Source organism: Thamnophis sirtalis, unplaced genomic scaffold (genome assembly GCF_051295495.1).
Source record: "Thamnophis sirtalis isolate CommonGarterSnake01/CBP01778 unplaced genomic scaffold, rThaSir2_p1.2 scaffold_4, whole genome shotgun sequence".
Lineage (NCBI taxonomy): Eukaryota > Metazoa > Chordata > Lepidosauria > Squamata > Natricidae > Thamnophis > Thamnophis sirtalis.
This window is the reverse complement of record NW_028261384.1, coordinates 61,527,751-61,555,424: the sequence shown is the minus strand read 5'-3', so window position 1 is coordinate 61,555,424 and position 27,674 is coordinate 61,527,751. Positions and strand designations below refer to the sequence as shown.

The 27,674-nt window shown below is 34.9% G+C and overlaps 1 protein-coding gene across 5 annotated transcripts in view; it reads right to left on the bottom strand.

Moving 5' to 3' along the window:
* The window catches only part of ARPP21 (cAMP regulated phosphoprotein 21), a 147,646-nt gene that overhangs the window by 7,932 nt on the left and 112,040 nt on the right, over nt 1-27,674 (bottom strand). The window contains exons 1-9 of one of the 5 annotated variants that reach the window (XM_087711854.1): nt 21,478-21,569; nt 21,225-21,391; nt 19,675-19,796; nt 19,244-19,285; nt 16,492-16,575; nt 12,914-13,064; nt 10,066-10,144; nt 7,222-7,281; nt 6,014-6,138 (exon numbers count right to left, since the gene is read on the bottom strand). In XM_087711854.1, coding sequence (XP_087567980.1) covers nt 6,042-6,138; nt 7,222-7,281; nt 10,066-10,144; nt 12,914-13,064; nt 16,492-16,575; nt 19,244-19,285; nt 19,675-19,764 — 603 coding nt within the window. In that variant the 5' untranslated portion in view covers nt 19,765-19,796; nt 21,225-21,391; nt 21,478-21,569 and the 3' untranslated portion in view covers nt 6,014-6,041. Of the gene's footprint in view, nt 1-5,388; nt 5,841-6,013; nt 6,139-7,221; nt 7,282-10,065; nt 10,145-11,832; nt 11,933-12,913; nt 13,065-16,491; nt 16,576-19,243; nt 19,286-19,674; nt 19,797-21,224; nt 21,570-27,674 lie in introns of those variants that run through there. The other 4 variants (XM_087711853.1, XM_087711855.1, XR_015696248.1 and 1 more) reach the window with 4 other exon arrangements.

The following is a 27,674-nucleotide window of genomic DNA, read 5'->3' as shown; positions in this document are numbered from 1 at the left end:
ACAGTTTTATCCAAAATGCCTTAACTTTTCGACATGTCCACCATATATGAAAATATGTAGCATCAAGGGAACCACATCTCCAACATTTAGGCTGTACATTCGGATACATAGAAGCGAGCTTTTTGGGATCTAAATGCCATCTATAAAACATCTTATAAAAATTTTCTCTCAAGTTTTGTGCTTGTGTAAATTTCACATTTCTTACCCATATTCTTTCCCATGTGTCCAACATTATTGGTTCTTCAATATTCTGTGCCCATTTTATCATACAGTCTTTAATCAGTTCCGTTTCGGAATCCATCTGTATTAATACATTATATATCCTCTTTATATGCATTAAGCTTTGATCTCTTATTTGTTTAAACAAATTATCCTCAACTGTTTCAAAGCTGGTTTTTTGGTCTATTTTCCACCTAGCCTGTAATTGGCCATACTGAAACCATGTCTGAACTACCTTCTCCTCTTTAAGTGTCTCTAAAGATTTTAATTGTAACACCCCCCCTTCTGAAGTGAGAAGTTGTCTGTAAGTGGTTCTATCGTGTTTTTGTTCTATATTCATATTTTGAATTGCATGTCTAGGAATTGCCCACATGGGCAGCTTATCATTTAGTCTGTGTTGATATTTTTTCCAGACCCGCAATAAAGCATTTCTTAAAATATGATTTTTAAAATTCTTATCTAATTTTTTGTTGAATAACAAATAAGCATGCCAACCATATACCAAATCATGTCCCTCGATATTCAATATTCTATCATTGGTTAAATGGGTCCAGTCACTGATTGCAGATAATGCCACTGCATCATAATATAATTTTAAATTGGGTAATTTCAATCCTCCTCTTTCACGTACATCTTGCATTATTTTCATCTTTACCCTCGGCTTCTTTCCTGCCCATACAAATTTGTTGATACCCTTCTGCCATTCTAAAAGATTCGCATCTCTTTTAAGTATTGGTAACATTTGAAAAACAAATAAAAATTTTGGTAAGATGTTCATTTTTACTGCCGCTATCTACCCAGCAAGGATAGATGCAATTTCTCCCACCTTTTCATCTCCATCTGTATACTATGCCAAAGTGGTTCATAATTATGCTTGTATAATTTCCCATTTGAAGTTAGAATATTAACTCCAAGGTATTTGACTTTCTTAACTACCTCACATCCTAGCATCGCTCCTAATTCTTCCTTTTGTTTAGTATCCATATTTATGGCTAATATTTTAGTTTTTCCTAAATTTATTTTAAAGCCAGAGACTTGACCATATTGATTAATTGTATTCATTAAGATCGTACTGGATTCCTGCGGTTGTTCCAATATTATGACCAGATCATCCGCGAAAGCACGGACTCTATATTCTTGCTGTCTAATCTTGATCCCTTTTAGACCATCCAGGCCCCGTATTTTATTCAGCAATACTTCCAAAGTTATAATGAACAATAGTGGGGACAAAGGACAGCCCTGTCTTGTCCCTTTTTCGATTTGAAAGGAGTCTTCCATTGACTATGATTTGGGCTGTTTGCTGCTGATATATTGCAGCAATTGACCGTAAAAGACTATCTCCTATCTGCATTTTTTGCAATATCTTCAACAGGAATTGCCAATTCACTCGATCAAAGGCCTTCTCAGCATCCAAAAATATGAGTGCGGCAGGGATTTGATTATTCTTTCCCAAGTATTCTAAAGCATTAATGATTAATCTAACATTGCTCTTCATCTGCCTCCCCTGTATAAAGCCTGTTTGGTCGGTTTTTTATCAATTGTTGAATAACCACCATTAACCTATTTGCTAATACTTTAGTAAAAATCTTATAGTCTACATTAAGTAATGAGATAGGTCTATAATTTTTTGGCTGGGTAGTATCTTGATCTTCTTTGGGTATCAATGATATAAACGCTGTCTTCCATGATGGGGGCACTTTACCTTCCGATTGAATTTTATTAAATAATTCTCTAAGAGGTTCTACCATTTCTAACTGTAAGTTTTTATAATAAACCGGTGTTAAACCATCTGTACCTGGTGCTTTCCCTAACTTTAGTTGTTTGATTACCTGCAGGATTTCCCCAGAGGTTATTGGTTGGTTCAACTTTTGCCTGTATTCTTCTCTAACTAGGGGGATTTTCTCTTTATCTAAATATTTATCTATGTCTAAACCCCTAATTTTGTCCTCCTTGTACAGTTCTGTATAAAATTCTCGAAATGCCTTTTGAATCTCCTCCTGTTGAAACACCTCCTTCCCTCTATAACGCAATTTGGATACGTTTCGATTTTTTCTTTTTTTCCTAATCTGGTAAGCCAACCACCTGCCGGGTTTATTTGCATTGCAGAAAGTATTGTGTTTTGCATATAATAAGCTGGTGGTTACCTGGCCAGAAATCAGCATATCGAATTGGGATTTTAATATGGAGATTGCTTCCTTAGCCTTTATATCACCTGGATTTAATGTTAGTTCCAACTCTTTCCCTTTAATTTCCTCTTCCAATTCTTTTCGTTTTTGCCCTTGTTTGTGTCTATGTATTTTGTTTATATTCATCAATACTCCTCTCATATACGCTTTGCTTGCATCCCATACATATTCCATAGATGTACCCTTATTCATGTTAAGAACAAAGTATTCAGATAACAACTTTTTACAATCATTAATATACTTTTCATATCTAAATAAATTTTCATTCAACCTCCAAGACCTTCTTGCCTGCACTACCCTTCCCAGTTCCATCCAAACTGGGTTATGATCCGAAAGAACCCTCGCCGCAATCTTTGTCTTCTTCACCCTAGAAAGTAAATCATTAGTAATTAGGATGAAATCAATCTTTGAAAGAGATTGATGTCTATCAGAAAAAAAGGTGTAGTCATATTCCTCTGCATTCCTTTCGCGCCAAACATCTCGCAATTCGAAATCGTCCATCATATCAAAAAAAGATTTGGGTAACTTAGCTCGGATTTTGGTGTTCGGGCGAGATGTCTTCTTATCTTTTTTAGTGTCAATGACGCCATTCCAGTCACCCAATAGTATACAAGACTTAAAGTCCCACTGTACTAATTTGGCATGAAGATTTCTATAAAATCCATTTTGCTGTTGATTAGGAGCATAAATTCCCAAAAGTAATGTCTTTTTCCCTTCTAAGATTATATCTAGTGCAATATATCTTCCAAAGGGATCTGCTTCAATCAGCTCGGCTTTAATGTCTTTTCTTAAGTATATAACTATGCCATTTTTCTTTTCAGTGGCAGAGGTCACAAAATGTTGACCAAGTTTGGGGTTAAACAAGTATTTTTGATCAGTTGTTTTGATATGAGTTTCTTGCAAGCAAATTATATCATTCTTAAACTGTTTGAGATAATGAAATATTTTCTTTCTCTTCTGTGGAGAGTTCAGTCCGTTAACATTCCATGTCAAAATCTTAGTTGTCATTTTTGGTTGCCTGAAGCTTTTTTAGAGCCTCCCGCATGGCTTGTCTCACCTTTGATCTGGCTCCTCCCACGGCTTCTGAGCTTGTCGCTGAAACTCCTTGATCGATGGCCGGTGATTGTTGGGATTGTTGTGTTGTGGCTTGTTTTTCCATTTGTGTAGTAGTCGCACAGTTGGGTCTTTGTTCCCTGACCCCTTGCCCTTCCGGAAGGGGGAGATGGTACATTTTATCTGGTAGTTGTGTGGTTTGCTGTTTGCCTTGTCCTTCTCGTGGTCTTTCTCCATATCCAGATGATTCAGGGTGTCCCACCTTCAGAATCTTATGATAGAAATCTCGAGCTTTCCATACAGAATTGAGACGGTATCTTTGCTTATCAAATGTAACTATGATATCAAATGGGACATCCCATCTATACTGTATCTGACGCTTTCTGAGCTCTTCCACCAAAAAAGCATAATCTCTCCTGGCTCTTAGCATTTGAGGTGGTATTTCCTTCAAGACAATCAAGTCCTGTCCGCCAATTTGAAGTCTGGTATTATAGGACTCTTGTAATATCATGTTTCTGAACTCTCTTGTAACAAAGTATATTACCACATCTCGGGGGAGTTGCTTCTGTTTTGCCGCCCACGAATTAACGCGATAAATTTTGTCAATCTGCCAATCAAAATTGGATCCCGGTCTTCCCACCAGACAGTCAAAAGCCTCTGAAAACATCTGCTTTAAGTTCTCCTGCTTCTCTTCGCGCAGCCCCCTGACTCTTAATGCAAGCTCCATCTGCTTATACTGTATCATAATAATTTGTTTTTCAGCGTTTTCAACTTTTTGTTCCACCACTTCAGTTTTAGATGTCAAGTTAGTTTTAGCTTCATTAAGAACCTCTAAGTTATCTTCCATTCCAGAAACATATTCTGTCAGTACATTTACAATTCCCATCATATCCTCATTCATTTTAGTAATCTTAGTATCAAAGTTATCATATAAGACTTTTATCTCATTCCTTATTTCATCTCTGAATGCTCTGAAAGTTTCTAAATTCTGTTCTCTAGATTCTCTAAACATTTCCAAAAAGAATTCTTTCGTTGGTACATCTCCACTAGGGGGCATAGAGGGTGGAGGCTGCAACTTTGTGCCAGGTATGGGGGACGTAGCTCTCGGAGGTAATTTTGCAGGATTTGGTTTTGATGCCATTATGTTTTGCTTTAAGCACTTAATCAAATTTTTCTAGCCCGCTGTGCAGCTTACAAGAAAAAAAGAAAAATTCCTCCCTTTTTACAGAGTTTACAGTAGGTTTCAAAGGATTAGCATTACGTCAAAACAGTTCAACAAAGAAAAAAAACTCTGTTTGGAATGTCTCTATATTAGCAAAAGAGTCTTTGAAAACTTTTAGAGATTGATAAGAGGAAATCTTCAAGGGAGTGGAGCTAATTAATTTGTGAGAGGTTATTCCTTTGATTCTGTGCCAGGAAGTTAGAGATATACAAATGCGAAAGCTATAAGATCGCCATCTTTGAAGCAATTACACAAAGGAATTTTTTATAACGTTGAAGCTAGTATTTTGGTAGGAAAAACGAATAAAGTTCTCAGGTCCGGGCTCTGCTTGTATTAATTTCCAATAATATAGTTTCAGAAATTGTCCTAAGGGGGGGGGGGGGGTCTCCTTGCCTTGTGCTGTAAAAAACAGCTGAGGTTTTCTGGCCGGAGTTAAATGACTCAGCCTTGGTTGTCTCTCCCCCTCCGTTCGCAGCCAAAAAAAACCCTGCAAACTTCAAAGAAGGCTCTTACCGACTGGGTCACTCTCTGCTTTTTTCTTGCCTGAAGAAAGAGATATCTACTGGATATTAAATAGATAACGAACTAGAAATCTGGAGGCAGCTCAATTAAGCCGACGACGACGGCAAGGTCCCTCCCCGGAACTCCCATAAACTTTTATTTTTAAAAATATTAGATCATTTAATATTTTCCTAGGTATTTTTATTTATGTGTCTTCAATGTTTTAAGATATAACAAGCAAGGAATAGTATTCAGGTTTTCCTTTCTATCACCTCAAACTCTTATATTATGAGATATCTGTTTTTCAAATAATCAAATGCCTTAAATTTATTTGCTTTGCAAAGTGAATTAATTCATACACAGTTAAAATCTGAGAAGGAATGGTAATCCATATGAAAAAAAGAATTTATACTAGTAAAGCATCCAATCTTTAAAAGGTCTATATATAAGGGAGGGGGGGCGAGTTGTTTGGAAATGCCATATTGTTTTAAAACATAGTCATTACATGTACCATTACTCCAACATATCTGTTCTTTCAAAATATATTATCAAGTGATAATAAGAAAGCAGGTAAATAACTTCATTGTAGAGGCACAATTCAGAATACTTTTCTTGTCCACTGATTGATTTGCTTCAGGACATTTCCTGATTTTGGTGGTCTTCAGAATGAGATTGGTATTATCCAGGTGAGAATGAATGTGAAAAAAATAATTATTATTCAATATGTAAGAAATGGAATAAAAGAACAAAGAAACTCTTGGATATAATGAATAAAATGCATTCAGGACTCTTAGGAAAGGAAAATCAGAAAGCAAAGAAGGGTAGCACTTACATTCTCATGTTGCTGGTCTTGTTGATAATTACAGATTTCCCAGTCTGATCCAAATTGTGATCCATGCCAAAGTTAGCCACCCCTCTGTGCACCAGCATTGGCTGATACGATGACATCTGGGGGAACTGGAACAAAACATCAAAGGGCTCAATATGCTGCCACCCTGAGATGATGGAATAATAGCAGACCACTTTTTAAACATTTGTAAAATCATGAAGACTTGATTCTGAATTCTCTGCTTCTTCTATTCATTTATTTCAACTCATTTTCAAGTCATTCCAACAGTCTATGCCAATTTTGGGTAGTTTGGGAAAATAAGAGTAATTGCAAATTTAATAAGAAGAAGGCAAGCAAATGAATACAGAAGTTTTGATTATATTTTAACATACATGAAATTTGACTTTTGAAATTAATGGTAATCATATATTAATGAAAAATATGTTTTTGATATAACTGAACATGCCATACCTCCAAAGCACTTAAAGAAGTGTAAAAGTTGTTGTCGTACTAAAACTATACTTGGTAACTAGATAGGCACGGGCACTGGCCCTGAATTCTTTAGTAATCACACTGTAAATTCAAAGCCAAATAAAGTTACTTTCTCTATCTGTTAGTAAAAGTAGATATTTGAGGGATTCTTTTGACTAATCCTTTGAAATTACACCAGAGAATCCAAAAGGTGCTTACATCTTGATTCCAAAGTTCCAATGGTCATCACTTCCCCATAGTTATATAACTGGGGTACCCAATAACTGGTCTGCTTTTAGAGCCATTTACAGCATTTTGTGGCCATGTGATTTATGATGTTTTTGCTTGAAAACCATAATTTATGTCCAGTTTTCAGCAAAAATGCTCCATATTAAACAATCAGTTCACTTAACTACTGCAGCAATTGATTGTTGATTATATGTTGTCTTAACAACTGCTGTATAAAAGGTTGTAAAATGAGATTGGTCACATGATGAACCACTTTATAATTGTCCCAACTTACAAATATAATAGGCAGTCTCAATTATAATTATAAAACTGTAATAAAGTCAACATATACATTAAGGAATATATAACATTCCTTTTACTGTACACTGATAAACAAATATTAATAATGATATTCTTAGGAATACAACAGAATTGCTTTGAGAATATATTTCTGACATGTTTAAATAAAAAGATGTCACAAAACAAGAAACAAGTACTGAAAACAAACTTACCTCTCTTCACTAATAAAATCAATGATTTCCTGCTCCATTTTTAATAGTATCATTCTATTCCTATTAATAAAAGAAAAATAAATATTTCAAAAATTGAATCTGAAGAAAAGAAAAACAGGCAGCAATGTCTGAAATATGTCTCATTACACCAAAGAAATTCAAAGTCTGAATTTTATTTATGAGTAGTGCAAATATGCTTAAGTTTCTTTTCTAATGAAAGGATTCATTAAGTTTCCTATCCAAAGAAAGAAATGCAGGCCTAGTGTTCTTAGGATATGTTGGAAATAAGAATGTAGATTTTTTTTTGTACCTGAGTGAGGTATTTTACATAGATAGTTGTGCATAATCTATTATCCTTGTATTTCAAAAAATAAGAGTGTCTAATAAGACACAAATCTTCTTAATAATTATAATTTCTATCAACCCTCTGATTTCATTATAGCTGTAAATGACATATCCCTTAGGCTGTACTGTTCAGAAAAGATGGTTATTGTTTTAAGACCACAATTAAGTCTACCGTCATTATGTTCAAGTGTCAACAATCACAACACACAAAATTTGGGTTATGCGAGGTTAACAATAAAGATTATTTCCAATTGACTTAATCATTCCAGCCTAACTGACATTGTTCACTGAAGAAACTAGTCTCAAAAATATTTTGGCAACTTGGTTTAATGTCAAATGTCATGAAAAGATAAGAATAATTCTATGAAATGTTTTTATGGGAATTTGGGCAACAGTTGAGATTAGAGATGCAAAGGGAAAGTTCCCACTCAACTAGTTATCCTTGACCTGTTTAATGACATTAATATTCTCCTGATGAAGAGCCATTTACTTGGCTCTAAACATGCTTTTCTTCAGAAAATATTTTTAAAAACTAGCTTTTCAAACAGATAAATGTCAGGATGATTTGTAACCCTATCAGGTAGATGATAGATAGGAACTTATCTGTAATCTTTTCCCTTACCATATTTTTAAGATTATAAGATGCTCCACAGTATGAGATGCTCCTAGCTTTTGGGGAGGAAAATGGGGGGGGAGGGGGAATCTGCCTCTGCCTTCCAGCAATTTGACTCCTTGCAGCAAACAGTACAGACATATACACTGTCTGTGGTGTTACATTTCAGACTATAATTGTATAGACGCTGTTAAAATTGATGCGGCTTTCTGGAAGTATACGTTATTCTCTGCTATTTAAAAAAAGATGCAATAGCACTGGGCCTCTTCAAATCAAGTATTTATTTTAAAAAGCTTCTTCATGTTGTTAAGTTGTCTAGAACAATAATAAAGCAGTCTTTTAAAAAATCTAATAATTTGAACATTCTGTAAGCATTTATAGTTATTGACTTACCTCCTTGCAGCAAACAGCAAACCAGACTAGTTTAGCCTGATTAGAAAGGGGGGGGGGATCTGTCTCTACCTCACAGCAATTTTCTTCCTTGCAGTAAGCAGCAAATAGCAAGTTTAACTTTCGATTTCAGTTTCAGCACAGCCTCCTGATGATCAGCTGTTTCAGGCTGCAGGGATTGCCATAGCCTATTGTCGCCTCCGCAAGCCCCATTTTCCTATTTGCTGTAAGGAGGTAAATTGGCCTCCGGGAGGCAGAGGCCAAAGGGTGGGGGCCAGTGGGTGGGCAGGGCTACATTAGACGCACCCAAATTTTCACCCTCTTTTGGGAGGGGAATACGGTATATGCTATATCCCTATTTCATTTTGTATTTATTTTTTTAAATAATGCTTTGAATATGGATGCCACTATGAGTTTTTGGATTTGGCATTCAATGAAAAATAGTATATGATTCCATGAGTGCTCTTCCACGAACAAAAGATCTATTCCATTTAGAAATATGTTTCTCATGTATTAAAAAATCTTGAAATGGAAAAATGACACCAAATCTGGAGACATTATTTTTATTTCTATAAAATTTATCATGAGTTTCCCCAAAGCTTTATTTCCTACCAGAAATTATAGGTTAAACATAGATATTTCCTCTATATTAATATTCATGGGGTAACATAATTCCTGAATTAATGTACATTACATTACTATAAATGTTACTCTAACTTTTCCATGGAAAGTGATTTATTTATTTATTTTGCACTCTTGTTTGCCCTGAACTCTTCATGATTACTTTGATTTTCAGAATATTCACATAACATACAAAAACACAAGTGTTTCTCCTGAAAAAAACTGGAAACTATCAAATATTGCACACACTGTGTATTGCAAGCTGGCTTCAGATCTTCCTCTAAGCACTGGGCGACAAAAATATAATTCAAAGAATGAAAGAGCCCTGATGAGAAGGAAGGTAAATGTAACAACACAATAATTCTAGTACACAGTCTTGTTTGACAAGAGACACATAACTGCCACTAATGCAGTAAAATTTGTGTTCTTTCTCTTGTTCTTTCTAGCTAAGTTATAGGATGGCATCTCTTTTATGACCAGCAGACGATTTTCAATATTCACATTTTGATAAGAGCTATTTTTTTCTGAAACAACTCTCACAGCTAGCTATATTTGACAAGCATTGCATGTTTTTTAGTTACTTTTGTTTAGCAAGGCTGTTTGGGAATGCTATAGAAGTCTGCGTTTGTATATGCCCTTATGTGTAAGCATGCATGTAAATAGCCAAATTTTGACCAATAATAGCCAAATTTTGATAAAAGTAGGATACAAGCCTTATAGTACATACTTATGATGTAGGTTTTGCTAAAACAATTTTTTAATACAGGCATTATTTCACATACCACGAATACCATTTTCTAGAAAGAAATATTCTATCCCTACAAATTGCTAAGAGCCAAGCTATGCAAAAAAGGGAGAGAGAAACTAGGACTTACCGGGGGTTATTCTTTAATGTGTTAAAAAGAAATTCATGCAAATCTATGCCTGTTGTATATGTATATTCTTGGCTGCAGTCTGAAAAAACATACATTACTAATTGTTTCATTGTTTAAAAGTGAAAATAATCTAGCCATTGTGTGGAATAAAGTTTCTTTCTCTCCATCTGTCCTCAGGGGTGCCTGATTTATGAAACTTGCATCTTACATTAATAACATTTTAATAGAACACATGCTTAATTATAAGCACCACTCACAACTGAATATTTAATATATATAGTATTGCTTTTAAAAATAAATAAATTACAAACTGAAAATGATTGAATTCTGGAGATATCTATATTTGAGCAAATGTAAAAGGAATGGATAAATGAAACCAAAATAGAAGATAGAATAACAAATAAAAGTAGCTTTGGATTTGTTTGCATATTACACTATTCCAAAACTGCTGGTATGCACTATTGGCTGACTGGGGGATGGAGAAATAAAACATGGAAGCTCTTTCCCTGATTTGTTCACTGGACAAATCAAATCTATTGATTTGGCTACTTCAAAAACAAGTGGAACCAAGCATAAATGACAGCCATGGGCAATAGTATAGAACTCACTTACCGTTAAACTACAAGCCTAGATTTTTGCAGGACCAATGCTCTGTGTATGTTATATGCATATACATTTTGCTGTGTTTACCTTTTTGTATCTAAGATATATTAGAATAGCTAAAGAATTTCTACAAAAGTAGAATATCTAGAGAAATCAGTAGTTTCTAGTTAGAGAAACACAGTGAATGCTGAATATACAGTATATTAAAATAAAATAGCAATAGCACTTAGAGAGTGCTTTACAGCTCTCTCTAAGCGGTTTACAGAGTCAGCATATTTCCCCCAATAATCTGGGTCCTCATTTTACCGACCTCAGGAAGATGGAAATCTGAGTCAACCTTGAGCTGCTGAGAATTGAACTGCCGAACTGCTAGCAACCGGCAGTGAGCAGAATTAGTCTGTAATACTGCATTCTAACCACTGAACCACCACGGCTCTTAAAAATACTTAATTTATAGTTTAAGGAAGGTTGTGTGTCTGTATGTGTGTGTGTGTGTGTGCGCGCACACCCATACCCACACGTGAAAAATAGAGTACTTTGATTCTGTCAATCAAATAAATTGATTTCATTTTCATGGAATTATCTATGAAATATGTATCCTTTGAGTAAATCCATAAAGAAATCCAGAATTTAGAACATAAGCATTATGTTTAAAACAGTCACCTAGCTCATATTTCAGATGTAGTTAGTTGTCATGAAAGAAAAAGTTTCCATATCATAATAATATCCTAGAAAGCAATGAGGTGACAAAGTGCAGTAAATGACAAAAATGGATATAGATTCTAATTAGTTATGGTATAAATTACTACTACTGTAGAGATTCAATGTATTTATTTAAATTGGCCTGTCAGCACATCAGTGAAGATTGAAACAAAAATTTCATTCAGGTAGTCTATGAATGATAGACCATCATTTGTCAGGACTGGATATTTCAAGTAGATAACTTTATGTACTATTTATTTCTATAGCAATTTTATGCTGAAAGTTATCATAGTGATAGAACATCAATTTAAGCCATCAATAACATGCAAAATGAAAATATAATCATAAACTTTTTCCAAAATGAAGATTAAATAAAAAATTATGGACCATTTATAAAGGCAACTACAGGAGATGGGTTTTAACACATTTCTTTTTAATTGTAGCTGTCACAACCCAACGTACTTTATCTGAAAAGATAGAAAGGTCTGAACGAAGAACATTCCAAAAACCTGGAATTTAAGGATTTTTTCTTGGATCATAAAAAGAAGTCACTACTGTGCACCTAAATCAGGGGATAAATTCACTACAATTAGAACATTTTTTAGATAGTCACCTCTACAATAGTTTTTATATTTTACATATGTGATATTTAGAATAATTACAATTATGCTGTGTAATATGTATGAAAAATTCTAAAAGCAAGAAATAAATTGTCAAGAAGGAATTGGCAATGCTTCTGTTAAATAAACGACAATACATGCACAGCAAACTATTATCGCATCAAAATGTTCCTATGCTGGAGCACTTTCAATAATGGATAGAAAAGTCTACAAGCACATGGTATAGGTTCCTCTAAGCAGCAACTCAGTTAGTGTGTATTCTTCCTTTGTTCCACACTGTCCTTACCCTGCTTCCACTTCTCTTCTTAATATAAACTCTGCTTATGGATTTTAGAATCAGGTTGAAAATATGTAGGCAGGATATATAATGCATTGACTTACAAATAACACTTTCTATTATAATATTTCTAATGCAGCTGTGCCATTTGCATATCATTTTTATGAAAAACATTACATATGTTTTCAGTTTTGATGCTGCAATACAGCAGCGTCTCTGTATGGTGGGAAAGAGAAGGAAGCAAACTGCAAAATCTGTGGTCCACCATGGCTGATCCCACAAAAATTTTGGGGAAGGTTAATCTAATTATTTAGAACAGAACAAATTCTTTCTCTTTATGTAATTATTTAAGCCTCTTTATATGGATGTACATTGTCAGAATTATTATGACTTTGAAAGTTTAAGATATTCTTTCAGCACATATTTTAGATGTAAAGAGAATTTGTTTTGTATATCACATTTGTTATATACCAATCATATATGTATTCTACAGTTAATATATAAACTATACGTATATCACAATCTCACAAACAATTACAGAATATAAAAAATACAAACTAATTCAACTACATACAAAAGCAACACAAACATTCAAAATGTCTCCATGTGTAAATGACTAAATAATGACTGAAATACTTTTGTTCACCTTTTGATAACATGCTTATCTTGGTTTTTTCACTGTTTCTATTTTTTTCTTTGTTTTTATCCTTCTCTTTTTCTTTCTCAGAGTCATCTTTACTAGATTTATCCTCTTCTCGTAGGTTGGGGAAACTTGAAAGCTGTAGCTGTATTGATTCCTGTTGAAAAAAATATAATAATTTAGGGCCAGATTCAGGAAAAATGGCATGGCTTCCAAATGCATAGGAAAGTGCAAGCTTAGAAATGCTGGAGCCAAACAATATTTGATACACTTAATCTTAAGAAATTATGTATTCTTACGGATATTTTTTGGTTGGTTGGTTGGGTAGTATAGTATCACTGAGTATCATAACTTAGTCCAGTGGTAATCAACCTGGTCCCTACTGCCCACTAGTGGGCGTTCCAGTTTTCATGGTTGGTGGTAGGGGTTTGCTGTAGCTCTGCTTTATAAATTTTATAAAGTAAAGTTACTTCCCTACTTTATAAATCACCATTACTGTGGAACCAGTGGGGGGTTAGAAAAGTTTACTACTAACAGAGATACAAAAGTGGGTGGTAGGTATAAAAAGGTTGACTAGCTCTGATTTATTCATATTATTGAATATCAGAATTTAGTTTGTTTGTTTGAATCCAATGGATTCAATATGGATCAATTTAAATAAAATGCCAAATAAAAGCATTATTTATATTAAAATTACACTGAAATCAGCAGAATTCATCTCAGTGAAAATTGACTGAAAAGTTTAAGGGAAACATAAACATTATTAAGTTTATTTAAAATAGTGGGACATTTTAAATAAATGTACTTAAAATTAGGAATGTAATAATCAGAATTTGACAATATTCATATGTATGGTTAATTTTATTTTATACCAGGAATTATTAATGTGTTGTTTCTTGAAAAAGGCCTATTTTATATCTTAAACTAAATGTTGATAGATGGGAAAAAATCCAAATTATAATTAATCTTATTAATTAAAAAATTAAAATATGGCATGATTATATGCAGTGATCCTAAAGTTTTCTCAAATATTTAGCATGGTTCTATTTACATGTACTTTGCAGCAGTGTCACAGAAGCTCTGTGCTAATTTTATTTGTATTAGCAATGCTTGAAGATGTACTTGAAGTTGTACTAATTTGGACCCAAATGTGCTTTTTGCTAAGTAAATTAGCTTATGAGATGGTATAATCATTTTTACAAATATTTACAAATTTAATCTATGCTCAAATGTTTTTTATTTTGAAAATATTTTTTTATATTATGATGTGGAGGGGAGGAAAAATTAAATGCTTTTGCTGCCTATGAAGACAATCCAATACATGATTGTGGGCTGAGACTCACTGAAATGAGATTCATGGAACTTAATGGAAAAAGTTTTAATTGACTTTGACATCTTCAGTTATTTATGCTGAAGTCAAAGTGATTCCTAAGTACATTTGCTGTTTTACAAAAAAATGGGGGGGGGGGGAGACAGACTTTACAAACAGTTTACTACAAACATATAAGCATACTGCACTGTATATATGTATATATAACTGTATATATCTATGTCATACATATAACATAACCTTGCTATATAGTCTTTGCATTAGAAAAAAAACACACAGGAAAGCTGCAGAGTCGTGGAAAAATCTGGTGTTTGTTTCTTATATTTGTTTTTATTGACTTTTTTCAATCGCAAAATTACAACGTTGATAAGTACATTCATACAATTTAGGCATAGTGATCACAAAATGTTGAATTGCAGTAGTACACTAATAAACCAATATAACATTAGAGGCAACATTCCTTTTAAAATAAGGGCAGATTGTAAGATCAGGTAAACTTTTATGATGAAGTAATACAGGTAAACAAGATTTTTCCTACACAGGAAAATCAAGGCAAATTTTCAAATATAATACAAACATCGGGTTTGTAGTACAATCCATACTCTTTAGTTCTGGCAATGTACCATACATTCTTTGATGACTTAGACTCTTTGCTTTGTAAACTAGCTAGGAAAACTAACGAGGAAAAATCCAACTTTAAAAATAATCCATTTCCATTGATATAACTCTTCCAGGTTCCTTCAATCAATGAAATGAATAAACTACTGATTTAGCTTTCCTATGCAAAATGTATCAGTCTTTAAACCAAGTAGTATACTTGATAACTTATTATATGAAGCCAATTATCCTCAATATGCAGGCTTTGGTAGTAGACTATACTTAATCTTTGCATCCTTAACTTTTTGGGTGACATGTCATGGTGAGTCAAGCAGTAGTAAGGACCATAAGAAATAGCATTAGGGCAATATAGAAAAGATACTTGCTTCTAAACTTGTTAGTTCCTATAGAATATAACATTCTTTTTTTCATTTGTAGAGAAAACATCAGAAACTATCATGCAACATTTAGTACAATCTGATATATTTATATATTTCTCCTTTCAGATTCCATTTGAAATGATAAAAATACAAATAAAATGCAGAACAAAAGCCATATATTTATAATAATACAAGATGAACTAAATACTAGAATTGTTTTCAAAGTAACTATCCACAATTGATAAAAGAACTTTTTGATTGTTATACTGCATAAATATCATCTTAGAGCAGCAAGAGAATGTATAAAATCCCCACAGCTTATTAAGATATGGGACAGTGAATTTTGGTCATTCAAAAAATAAATAGACAGAGAAAAAAAACCTCTCCAGAGAAAAGTCCAGAGGAGAAGTAAATTTAAGTCATTTCAAGTTAATAAACGAAACTTTTTAAAAAGTACACTTAACTGTGATTTGATTTTTGTGCTAACAGACGTTTAACATTCATTTCCTCTTTCCTCTCCCTTCCTAGGGCTGATCACATTCTTCAATTAATATCTGAATCTTCAAGTAAAAAATGTTGAGAAAAATAATTTTCTTTCAAGTAAGAAAAAAATTCTTTTGGTTTCTGTGTTTTTTAAATTTATGTTTTTAAGCAAATAGAAATATATGTTTTTTGCAATAAATGCTAAAGGAAAAATGGACACCATTCTGATTTTTTTTTATTTAATTCATACAATACTACTAGAGACTCATAAAATATATTTTAGCAATATTGGAAATTTGGCTCCAGGAATCAGAAAAATAAACCATCTGGAATACAAGCACTTTTTTATAGATTACTATTATTTGTAGGGTCAAAAATTGAGCTATAATTATAAACTAAAACATGGGAAGCAATATGAAGATTTTGTATGACCAGAATGATTCAATCTTATATCTGGTATATTCTTAAAAGAGATAGCCTTAGAGAAAAAAAACAATTGTAACCTTTTTGAGTTTTTTTTAAAAAAAAAATAATTAATCTGAATTCTTTCGAATTCCTTTCCATTTGTTGAAATTTTCAGGGGCTCTGGAAAAAAAGAGCAAATAACACCCTGTGATATACTGTTGATCTACTCATGTATATGAAAGAAATACACTAAAAACATTAAAAAATAAAGTATGCTCATGTGAAAAGCCACTTTGATTCCCCCAAATTAAGAATTTCTTTTACAAATATACAGTTATGCACAGGAAAAGAAAAATTATTCATGCAGCTTAGAAAACAATTTTAGATACCTGATTGTCAGTGTCTGGTTCAAGACAAGGAGATGATTCTTCACAAACAGCAAGGCTTCGTACCAGTTTCCCCTTTCCTCCTGACTGAAATAGAGAAATAAAATAATTTCTAAACAAATAATATAATTGTGTGTGTGTGTGTGTGTGTGTGTGTGTGTGTGTGTGTATGCTGGTCTTGTTGTATTTGGGTCTTTTCCCATGTAAGATTGAGATTGTCTTGGCAACGTTTCGGCGAGGTCTCACTTGCCATCTTCAGGCTGGTGTTTTCGGCTTCGTGTTTATGTGAGTAAAGCGTGGTCAGAGCTGCCGTCTTTCTATAAATCTTGGTGGGTGGGTGTGAAGTGCTGCCTTTGTTTCTGTAAGTGGATTGATTGGCTGTGTAGTTGTACCATGATTGGTAGATTCGTGCTGATTGATGCTGACTGTGTGCTCGTTGTTGTTTTGTGTTGTAACGGTGGGTGGGGCTCATTTGTTGACGAGGGCTGGTTTCCAGATGTCTGGTAGGCGGAAGGTATCATCACGTTTATTCATGTTGTGGGGGTGTTCCTCTATTTCAATAGCTTCCATAATTATTCTCTTGTTGAAGTATTCAGTTTTGGAGATTAATTTGGTTCCTTCAAAATCAATTTCATGTCCTGTAGCTTTAAGGTGCTGGAAAAGGGAGGAAGTTTTTTCTTTTTTTCTTACTGCATTCTTGTGTTCTGCGATGCATGCATTTATTCTCCTATTAGTTTGCGCTATGTATGTTGCAGGGCAGATTTTGCATGGAATTTTGTAGACTCCTTGGTTTTCTAGCTGGATTTTGTCTTTGGGGTTTCTTAAGATGTTGGGTATTTTTTGGTCAGTGTTGAAGGCTGTCTTGATACTGTGTTTATGGAGAATTTTGCTGATTTTATCTGTGGTGCCTTTGATGTAAGGGAGGAGGGCAATGCCGTTGTCCTGTTCTGTGTCTCGATTTTTGGGGGGAGTCTCCCTTTGGATCAGGTTGGTAATTGTTTTTCTTTGGAATCCGTTGGAGATTAATACGTTTGTGAGAGTGTGTAATTCAGTTTTAGGTGGTCTTTGTCGGCTAGGCGTTTGGTTCAGGAGATGAGGGTCTTGGCTACAGAGTTGATCTATGCAGGTTGGTGATGGGATTGTGCATTTAAGTAGTGGTTGGTGTGTGTTTTTTTCCAGTAGATGGTGTGTCCTAGGGAGCCATTGGGATTTTTGTAGATTAGGATGTCCAGAAAGGGAAGTTGGTTGGTTGCTTCTATTTCCATAGTGAATTGTATTTTGGGTGTAGGCTGTTGAGATGTGTGAGGAAGTTGTCCAGTTTTTTTTCCCCATGTGGCCAAATCACAAAAGTGTCATCTACATATCTAAGCCAGAGTTTGGGTTTGTGTTCAGATTTATCTTTCGTAACCGACACCGGACACCGGACCCACAACAACACAGGACACCACCACCAATCACCCTCACCAGACTCAAACCCAAACCCATCCCATAGATGAAATGCGATCACCATCCAGACGCCAAACCACGGTGGCATCACCAACTGCTGCACCCCCCTCTGACCCCCACATAAAGCAAACTGACACATGCCATGAATACATGGCCAGACTACAAACTTGGAGCCAAACCAAACCGGGATGTTACATCACAGCCATCTGCTCAGGACATTACATCACAGAACTCAGGAGGTTACAACGCAAAGGCTCAGGATGTTACAACACAGCCAACCTCCCAGGGTGTTGCACTCAGGATATCACTACACTACAGCTCAGGATGTCATTACTCAGCCCATTACCTTGGTCATTACAACACAAAAGACTAATGGGCACACAGCTAGTACCTCAGCCACACAGAATGTTACAAAACAGGCAACTAATCTGCATACATCAACTCCATCAACTAATCAAGATGTAACAACACAGCCAACAACCCGCTTACAAAGCCAGCACTCCACACACCCCCACCAATATTTATAGAAAGACGGCAGCTCCGATCATGCTTTGCTCGCACAAGCACAAAGCCGAAGGCACCAGCCTGAAGATGGTGAATGGGACCTTGTTGAAACGTCACCAAGATACTCTCAATCTTACATGGGAAAAGACCCGAATACGCCAAGACCTGCATATCTGTACCCCTGAAAATCTACAAAAACAAATATATATATTTGTATACATATACATAGCTGATAAATGAGACATTAAAAGTAAAAACTAAAAAAAGAGATAAACTGGTGTGCAAGAATAAACTGCTCAGTTGCTCTAAGAATAATGGATGAGTATTTGAAATTAAGATATCTTAAAAATAAATCAGTACTTTTGAAAAACTTGATTAAATTGCAATGCAAACTTTCATCAAAATTTCAGATATTCAAAACTTATCTCCAACAAATTAATTGATGTATTTAGGTGGCTAAATGAAATATCCTAGTCTTTAAAATAAGAAAGTTTAGTTTAATGGTTTCTTTTCATCTTTGAAAACTAGACATTTGTAAACATGAAAACATCTATTAAGCATGAAAGCATGATGTTTGGAAAGAGAAGAAAAAATAAATGTCATGTAATTTTCCCCTTAAATAGCAGAAACACACAAATCAATTTATTAAAAGACCCAAAAACTGAACTGAGGCAAAAATTGGAAAAAAAGCAATATCTGTAACCATAAATTAAATGAAAGTTAAACTTTCATCACCAGCCATGTGATATAAATTTTCATCCAAGCCAACCTATTGCAATTCTGAGCAACCAGACAAAAACTCTACCTTGGATCTCTTTTTCTGCTGGTTCTGGTTAACACTTCGTAACTGTGGAAAGCAAGTGACAACACATTCAAATGTATTAGTAGAAAATATGCATAATAGAAATAATAGTATTTCATATGGTAGCTATCAAATAATTTGTCCTTATCTACATCATTGATACTATTAAGGCATAAAGATGTTTGTTTCTATGTTTGTAAATTTATTTATAATGGTTGTCATTAAAGAAAAGCTTCTGCATCTAATTTTCATCCTATTTTTTTCTTGTTATTTATCTTAGTATGTTAGTGAATATTTGCAAATTTTTCAGACGCATTCACCATATACTAATATTTGAAAATGAACAAAGGGTATCTATAATTATAACATCTAATAAAATTAAAATGAGAAAAGAAAGATAGATTGATTAGAAAATATATGCCAATTCTTATTACCTGGTCTGATTTGCCATATTCTTCTTTTTCTGGTTGAGCGAGAGACAAGTCTAGCTCATTTCCAGCTTCTAGTTTATCTTGCTCAGACATTCTCAGAGATTGAAAGAAAAGGTTTTGATGACCTAAAATGTTAAGTCAAACAATAGACAGGCAGAAATTTCTGTCACTTTATTCCCATTTTATTGCATAATACAGCCCAATAGAATTCAATACAATTCACACAGTAATGGACTGAAGAATTCTAGGTGAAGGCTAAAGAATTTAAAAATTAACAAATAGCTTAGATTAACTGAAGTAATCACAATAAAGAACAGAAAAATAAAGATGTTGCTATTTCTCTTCCCTCATCTTTCATTCTGCAGTTGCAAAATTTACACATGTGGAAGAACAGTTTTACTAGGAAACTGTTGCCATAAAGTAATAGTAACCTATGTTCTTAGGTATGGTGGGGCAAGAAATATACATTTTTCTATTAGACGTCTTTTGAAAAAGAAAAGGAATCAGCATACACCTACCATTCAATCATTCATATGTGCACACATATGAAAAAAAGAAAGACACCTTGAAGAAATAATGATTCAATAAAAACATTAATTCTCCACTTGACATTAAAAATCTCATATTCTTCACTAATAGGCGTCAAACTGACAGCTCCACTATAAAATTAAAAAGCCCCTGTCAAACCCCATCTCATTCTCCCATACTGTTAAAATCCTGCCAGAAACTCTTGGCAGATGGCTCTCATGAAGATCTTTTAAAAAAAGGCTTTGCTCTCATTTCACGTCATTTGTACAGAATCTCAGCATAGCTTTTAAAATTAAAAATATTCATAAAATTCTATTCTACCACTTCCATGCTGATTGGTTATCAAATATATCTCATGAATAATTTAGTACTTTTTGTTCTTCCCACCCACTATCTTTTTTAAAAAAAATCGTAAGAAAGAAAATATACTGGAGAAAGACAATAAATTCTTAACAAATGTTACTATTTGTCCTACTCCCTATATAATGATGGTTATTTGATAGATATAAATTTCACTGTGTTTCTTTTGTAAACACTAATTCATACTGAAGAGATGTCTCTAATCTTTGTTTTGGTTTATTTAAAAGAAAATAAATAGAATACAGTGTGGTCAGAAATTCAGAAAATTAAGCATGATTGTGTAAATGAACTAAGGACTAAAAGAACTAAGAACACTCTTCCTTTCAAGGTTTGCAGTTCTCTTTGTATGAACAGTGAGACAAAACAGCAATGAATGAAAATGTAAATTTATAACAATCAACAAGTCATTTTTATTAACACATTTTAGGGTGGTGTTGGAACAATAACCTCTCTTTATAACTAATAAGCATTTATATCTGGAAATTAGTACTTAGTTTCTTTCTTATAATTTTAAATATGTTAAATATAACTAGCATGAATTCTACAAATTATATGATCTGGTATGTACTCTAGCAATTATAATCATGCAAAATCCACTTGTATATTGTGTCTATGTATATAGACAAAATCTACTGCCATTAATAGATAACAAAGATGTGAATTACCTTCAATAATAACTCTTGATACCTTCCGTTCAGATTCTGTTGCTCCTCACTGGTTAAATACACACAAGTGATCGATGATAATGTGAATGCCATGACCCCATTAACAATTCAGGATGCCAGTTTCCATGCTGTTCCTTTATAGAATTTGACAGAGTATTGTCATCAACCTGGCAAGAAAGAAAAAAGGACAAAGAATAAAACCAATAATAAGAGTTATAATCATAGTTAAAATTAAAAGATAAAATAAAGAGACCAGATTTCTAATCCTTATGACCAGCTTCAAGCAAATCACTTTCACAGCTTGATCCAGTTCCACCTGTCTCAAAAACTGTGTGCTTCTTCTCTAATGAAGGCTAGAGCAGGCTGTTCAACTCATAACAGCTCCTACGCATGGAGCTAAAATTAACAATTGCGGATTATGTGCCAAAGATTACTCACTTCAATTTTAACCTTTTTAGTAAATTCTAACACTTTATACAACTATATATATATATATATATATATATATATATATATATATATATATATATATATATGTGTGTGTGTGTGTGTGTGTGTGTGTGTGTGTGTGTGTGTGTGTGTGTGTGTGTGTGTGTGTGTGTGTGTGTGTATACATACATACATACATACATGTATGTATATATATATTTGTATAAAGTGTATATACATACATACATACATACATACATACATACTATGTTTGCTTCAATGGTAATCAATATTGTCCTTAAAGAAAAGAATGACATTGTCTGCTCTGTAAATGAAGCTATAAACTCAAATTGTTTTTAAAGAATAACAAACACTGACCTCAATAATACAAATGACTGAATCAAAACACTAAAACAGTTCAAAGCAATTAATATTGTAAAAATGGAAATGAGAAATAATGTATAAGGATGTAAAAGTGGAAAAAAGATTACTGCAGGAAAGACAGAAATATTCTAGGTATTTGGCTAAAGTATGTGAGAGATTTAGAGGAAAAAAACATTAATAAAGTGTTACAATATCATTATTACATTTTAGAGAATTTGGTTTGGCAGTTGACTATTAATCCAGAGATGGGCAAGTCTTCTGCAATTTGTAACTCCTTAAACCAATGCAGTGACGTGCGGTGAGGTTTATGGCTGGTGAGGCACTGACACAGTGGTGGGTTTCAAATTTTTTTAGACTTGTGGACTTCAACTCCCAGACAGGCATGCTCAGTTCCGATTTAAAGCGACAGCATTTGTTTTTCTCCTTTGCGAAAAAGTTTCCTTCATTCTTTTTCTTCTCCCTCCCATTCCTTCCTCCCTCCCTCACCCCTCTCTCAAACAAAGATAAACACAGAAGTTGGATGCACTCTGCTGTCTGGGTGGGAAATGCCTGAAATGCAATAAAGCCCACCCACCCACTCACCTCCTGCTTGCAGGCTGGGGTGAGAGAAGAGGCAGAGTAGCCGGAGGGAAGCCAATCCAAGCCTTTGATTTCAGGCGGAGCCACATTGCCTTTTCAAACTTGTAATCAGTGAAGCTGGGCTTATATAGTTTTATCTAGGTGTGTGTGTGTGTGTGTGTGTGTGTGTGTGTGTGTGTGTGTGTGTGTGTGTGTAAAGGCAACGTGGGTCTGCCTGCAATCAAACTACACTTGGGGAGGGATCTACACTTGAGGATGAATTTTGAATTCCTCCCTCTCTGACCCACTTGTACCTTTTCCAGCTGTTTCAGAGAGGATTTCAACTCTGCTTTTGCCTGTCATCATGAAAAGAAAAAAAATGTAAAGGAAAAAGGCAAGAGCTGAGGTCAGGCTGAGCTAGTTACTGCCAGAGTCACTGTGGATGACTCTGCTTAACTGTTTAAAAAGCCTCTAAAAAGCCCTCTACAGGAGGAGGCAGGAGAATAATGTGCCTCACCTACATCAGGAATTTTTAGGCTTTTAACTGATGACCAGACGTCCCGATTTTGGCGGGACAGTCACGATTTCTAACAATTTGTCCCGTGTCCCGGGGCATTTTTAAAAAGTCCCGATTTTCTGGCTTCATGTTGAAAGCCCAGTAGATTTGCTTAAGAAATCCTAACCGGGCCAAGACAAAAGACACTCTGTCTAACCTCTCTCTCTGTCTCAGTACTTTCATTGAAGATATTAAAACATTAAAGCAAGAAAACGGACCCCCCCCCCGCCTTTTTTACCTCCTTTTATAAGAAAAGATGACCCAGTACCATAGAGCTCCAGGAAATACTTTGGCTAGAGAAGTAGTGAGTGTTCCTTCCTGGATTTTCCAGAGGGGAGGGGCACAGCGGTTGGAGGTCGGCTTGTGTGGGAAAAATGGTGAAATATTTCTTTGAAAAATATTTCCCTGGGACTAATTTTACCATTTTAATTTGCTCAGTTCTTTGTATTAACATCTACATCATTCTGGATTGACTTGGAGTGCCTGCCTGCTGGTAAGTGAGCTGGGTTTTTTCTTTTATTTTTTTAATGTATTTTAAAATAATATTTTATTTATTGTGCATAGGATTTTTTAAAATAGTTTTATTCAGTGTGGATTCTTTTTTAAATTGTCTTAGACTATTTAAAAAAAGATTCTATCCAAAATAAATTGAAGTGAAACCATTTTTAAAAATTCTATGCACAATACTTTGAAATATATTGTGCATAGAATTTTTAAAAATAGTTTTACTTCAATTTATTCTGTGTGGAATAGTTTGAAATATTTTACTTCAATTTATTCTGTGTGGATTCTTTTTTTAAATTGTCTTAGACTATTTAAAAAAAGATTCTATCCAAAATACAAAATACCAGCTGCAGTTATTCACTTAAGAACTGTGGCAAGAAAGGTGGTATAGTGACCAAAGTTACAATGGCATTGAAAAAATGACTGATGACTAGACTTAAATTTTGTTGCTCCGTATAAAATTTTTAATCAAGCCCCCCCCCCCCAGTCAAAGGTGTCCCTCTTTACCAATCTGAAAATCTGGTCACCTTACTTTTAACCCTTGCTTAACTCTGCTCGAGTGATCATAAAACACCTAAAGTCAGACTAGATGAGGCACGTCATTCTCCTGCCTCCTCCCGTAGAGGGCGCTTTTTATAGGCTTTTTTAAACAGTTAAGCACTAAGCAGAGTCATCCACGGTGACTCTAGCAGCAACTAGCTCAACCTGACCTCGGCTTTTGCTTTTTTCCTTTTACATTTTTTTTATCTTTTCATGATGACAGTGGTGAGTTCTGCCTCCCCTGCCTCCCCTGACTGCACGTCCCTGAACCAATGGTATCTTTTCCCAGGAATTTGCAGCAGTATAATCTCAGGAAAAGAACAGCTGCTTTAAGGAGTTGCAGACATGTTCACCTCTGCTTGTAGTCCAAACAATATCCCAAAGGTGCTTTTCCAAAAGCTTCTTCTTGGATGAGAAGAAAAACATTGTCAAAGAAAAAAACCCAATAAAGTCCAGTTGCCTTTGGGAAAAGCACCTTGGGACAACCATGACCTGGATAAGAATCTCCATATACATTTACACCAAACAATGTTTGTTATACTGAATCAGAGATACTCCTATTAACAACTGAAATTGCCATTCTAGCTTTGGAAAAAAAAACATGGTATATACATGGTGTATATTTATATAATGCTTCTGTGCCACTAACTTTTCTTCGATTCAATCATTTCTGACTTGGAAACTACCATGGCAATGTTTTTTTCAGAAGTGGTTGGCCACACTGCCTCCTTCCAAGGACTCAGAGATAGTGTCTAGACCAAGGTTACCCGGTTGGCTTCGTGCCCAAGACAGGACTAGAACTCACAATCTCCCATGCTGATGCCTTAACTGCTATAGCAAACTGGCTCTTAGTTGCAAATTATATTGTGAATTGCAGCATCCACTTTAAGGTGCCTCAGGCATATTCAATATATAATATATCTTGGTTCCCCTTTTTTAGATCTGCTGAGGCATTACATATTTCAATTTGAAATACCTGCTATTATACAAAATTTGTTTTAACTATACCCATATATTTGCCAACAGTTAAAATCAATTGAGGACATTTTCATACAAACATACATATCAAGAAATTAGTTCAAATTTCTCACTAAAGTAGAAGAGTGAAAATAGTTGATTTGAAGAGCCTAGACAAGTTTGTGATCGAGTTTCCAATTATATAGTCAAATTGAATTAAATATGTGTGAATTAAATTAGCTCTCTTGATCATAAAACCAGACTATAGTGTTGTAACAACTGAAGAACAGAAATGGTAAGCCATACTTTTATATCCAATTAGTAAACTCCAAAATTACCCATATATGATAAGAAACAAAAAGTTAACTCAAATCACCAATGGTATAATTCCCGGAAATATGATTTTATGAATCTTACCACCATTTTTTAAAAGTCTATTCAACACATCACAGAAAAAAACATTAAATTATATGTAAAGCTTAGACTTTACAGCATTCCTGATCTTTTTTCTTTCCCATACTACTAATATAAGAATAAATTAATTAATAATATTTATTTGACCAGCAAAAATTTAAAACAAAATTAAAAAGGAAATAAATGCAATAAAATATCAACAGCTAGCAAACTAAATCACAAAATATAAGTCACCCCTCTTACTATATTAATACAGCTGTTTACCTAGGTGATAAATCTAAACCATGAATAGGGTTGAAATAAAAATGAAAGCTATATATCCTCCACAGTTCAATTAAGTTGTATCAAACCCAGTGGTGGGATTCAGCTAGTTCGCACACATTGGGAGAACCAGTTGTTAAATTACTTGAATCGCACCACTGATCAAACCAAGTATTATTTTAAAACAAAAGTAAATATGTCTTTGACCAAGTGCATTTGGTCAAGCCCCAAGAATAAAATCAACTATTGCATATCCATTAAATGGTTATAGATTCTGAAGGAGAAGGTTCATGTAAAATGTATCTAGTCTCCCAGGAAATTTATTTATTAGGAGTACAATATAGATCAGGATTTCAAACTCATGTCGTCACAGCGGTGCCATGTGACATATCAGGACTTTTTCCCCTTCACTAAACTGGGCAGGGGTGGGGCCAGCATGTGATGCATCTGGCCCGCACACCACAAGTTTGACACCCCTGATGTAGATGGACAATGTCTCTGTAAAATTTATAACATAGTAATACATGTAACACATTTTCAACCTCTTCCTCACAACATGGGTAAATACACTTAGCTGCAGGAATAGCCAAGAGTCTAGAACAGGGGTATCAAACTCAAGGCCCAGAGGCCGGATCCAGCCCATGGGGTGTTTAGATCTGGTCCATGTGGCTGCCTTAGAAACAGCAAAGGACCACCCTATGGTGCTCTGCCAGCAAAAAATGGAACTCGGGAGGGCCGCAGATATTTTCACTGGCAAAGGGTTGCAGGAGGCCATCGCAACCAAAAACGGAGCTCAGGAGCCAATTTTGGCTGGCAGAGCACTTGGGCACCACAGGTGCCAGTATGAGTGACATCAAGCTGGCCATGACCACACTGGCTCCCCAAAGTCAAACACAACCCTGAAGTGGCCCTCAGTTAAATCAAGTTTGAACTCCTGGTCTAGAAGATAGACTTAAGATAGAGAAGGATCTTGACATATTTGAACATTGGGCCCTATTTAAAAAAATGAAATTCAATGGTGAAAAAAGTAATTGTCAGCACTTCTTCATTGGATAATCAGGAAAGAAAACCACAAGGCTCCATTGATAGAAATCGAGTGTACTTTTACTAATTATAAATGAACAGAAGCGTAGCAAAGTGAAGTCTAACTATTTAGGCGCGAAAGCAAATGATATATAGAATAACCCATTCCCCACCCCTTGGCATCCCATGCATAGTCCAATCATAATTCTCCCAAGTGTCAGGTGCGAGATAACTTCGAAAGGCATCACCAAGATGGAATGTCGGTGCCATTGGCCTTGGCGGGAAACCTCCTCCGCATGCGCAGTAAGACGGGCAGTAGAAACTCCAGAATCTTCCTCCAGCACAATTAGCAGTCCCCTCCCAAATACCATGCCCTCCCTCCCCATTTCAATGGCAGCCGAAGCAGCAGCAAAGCAGAGGCCGACATCCGGCCCTCCTCCAGAAAAAGGCGGTCAGATCTGGAAAATGACAAAACACAAACAAACAGACGAACAACAAAAAACGGAAAGAGAAAACGGGGGGGGGAGAGAGAGAAAAAGTCAGGAAATAGGGAAAACTAGGGCTTGTCAGGATAAGCAGAATAGAACTGGCGGAGCAGCTCAGGGTCCCGGACATGAGACTTATTCACCCACTCGGCATGAGATGGGGGAAAATGCTTCCAAGCCACCAGGTACTGAATTCGATTCCGCCATCTGCGAGAGTCCAAAATTTCTCGAACCTCAAAATGCTGTTCACCGTCAATCAATAGGGGGGCAGGTGGCGGATCCACCGGCAGACGTAAAGGTGAAAAACGAACAGGCTTAATGAGATTAACGTGGAAAACA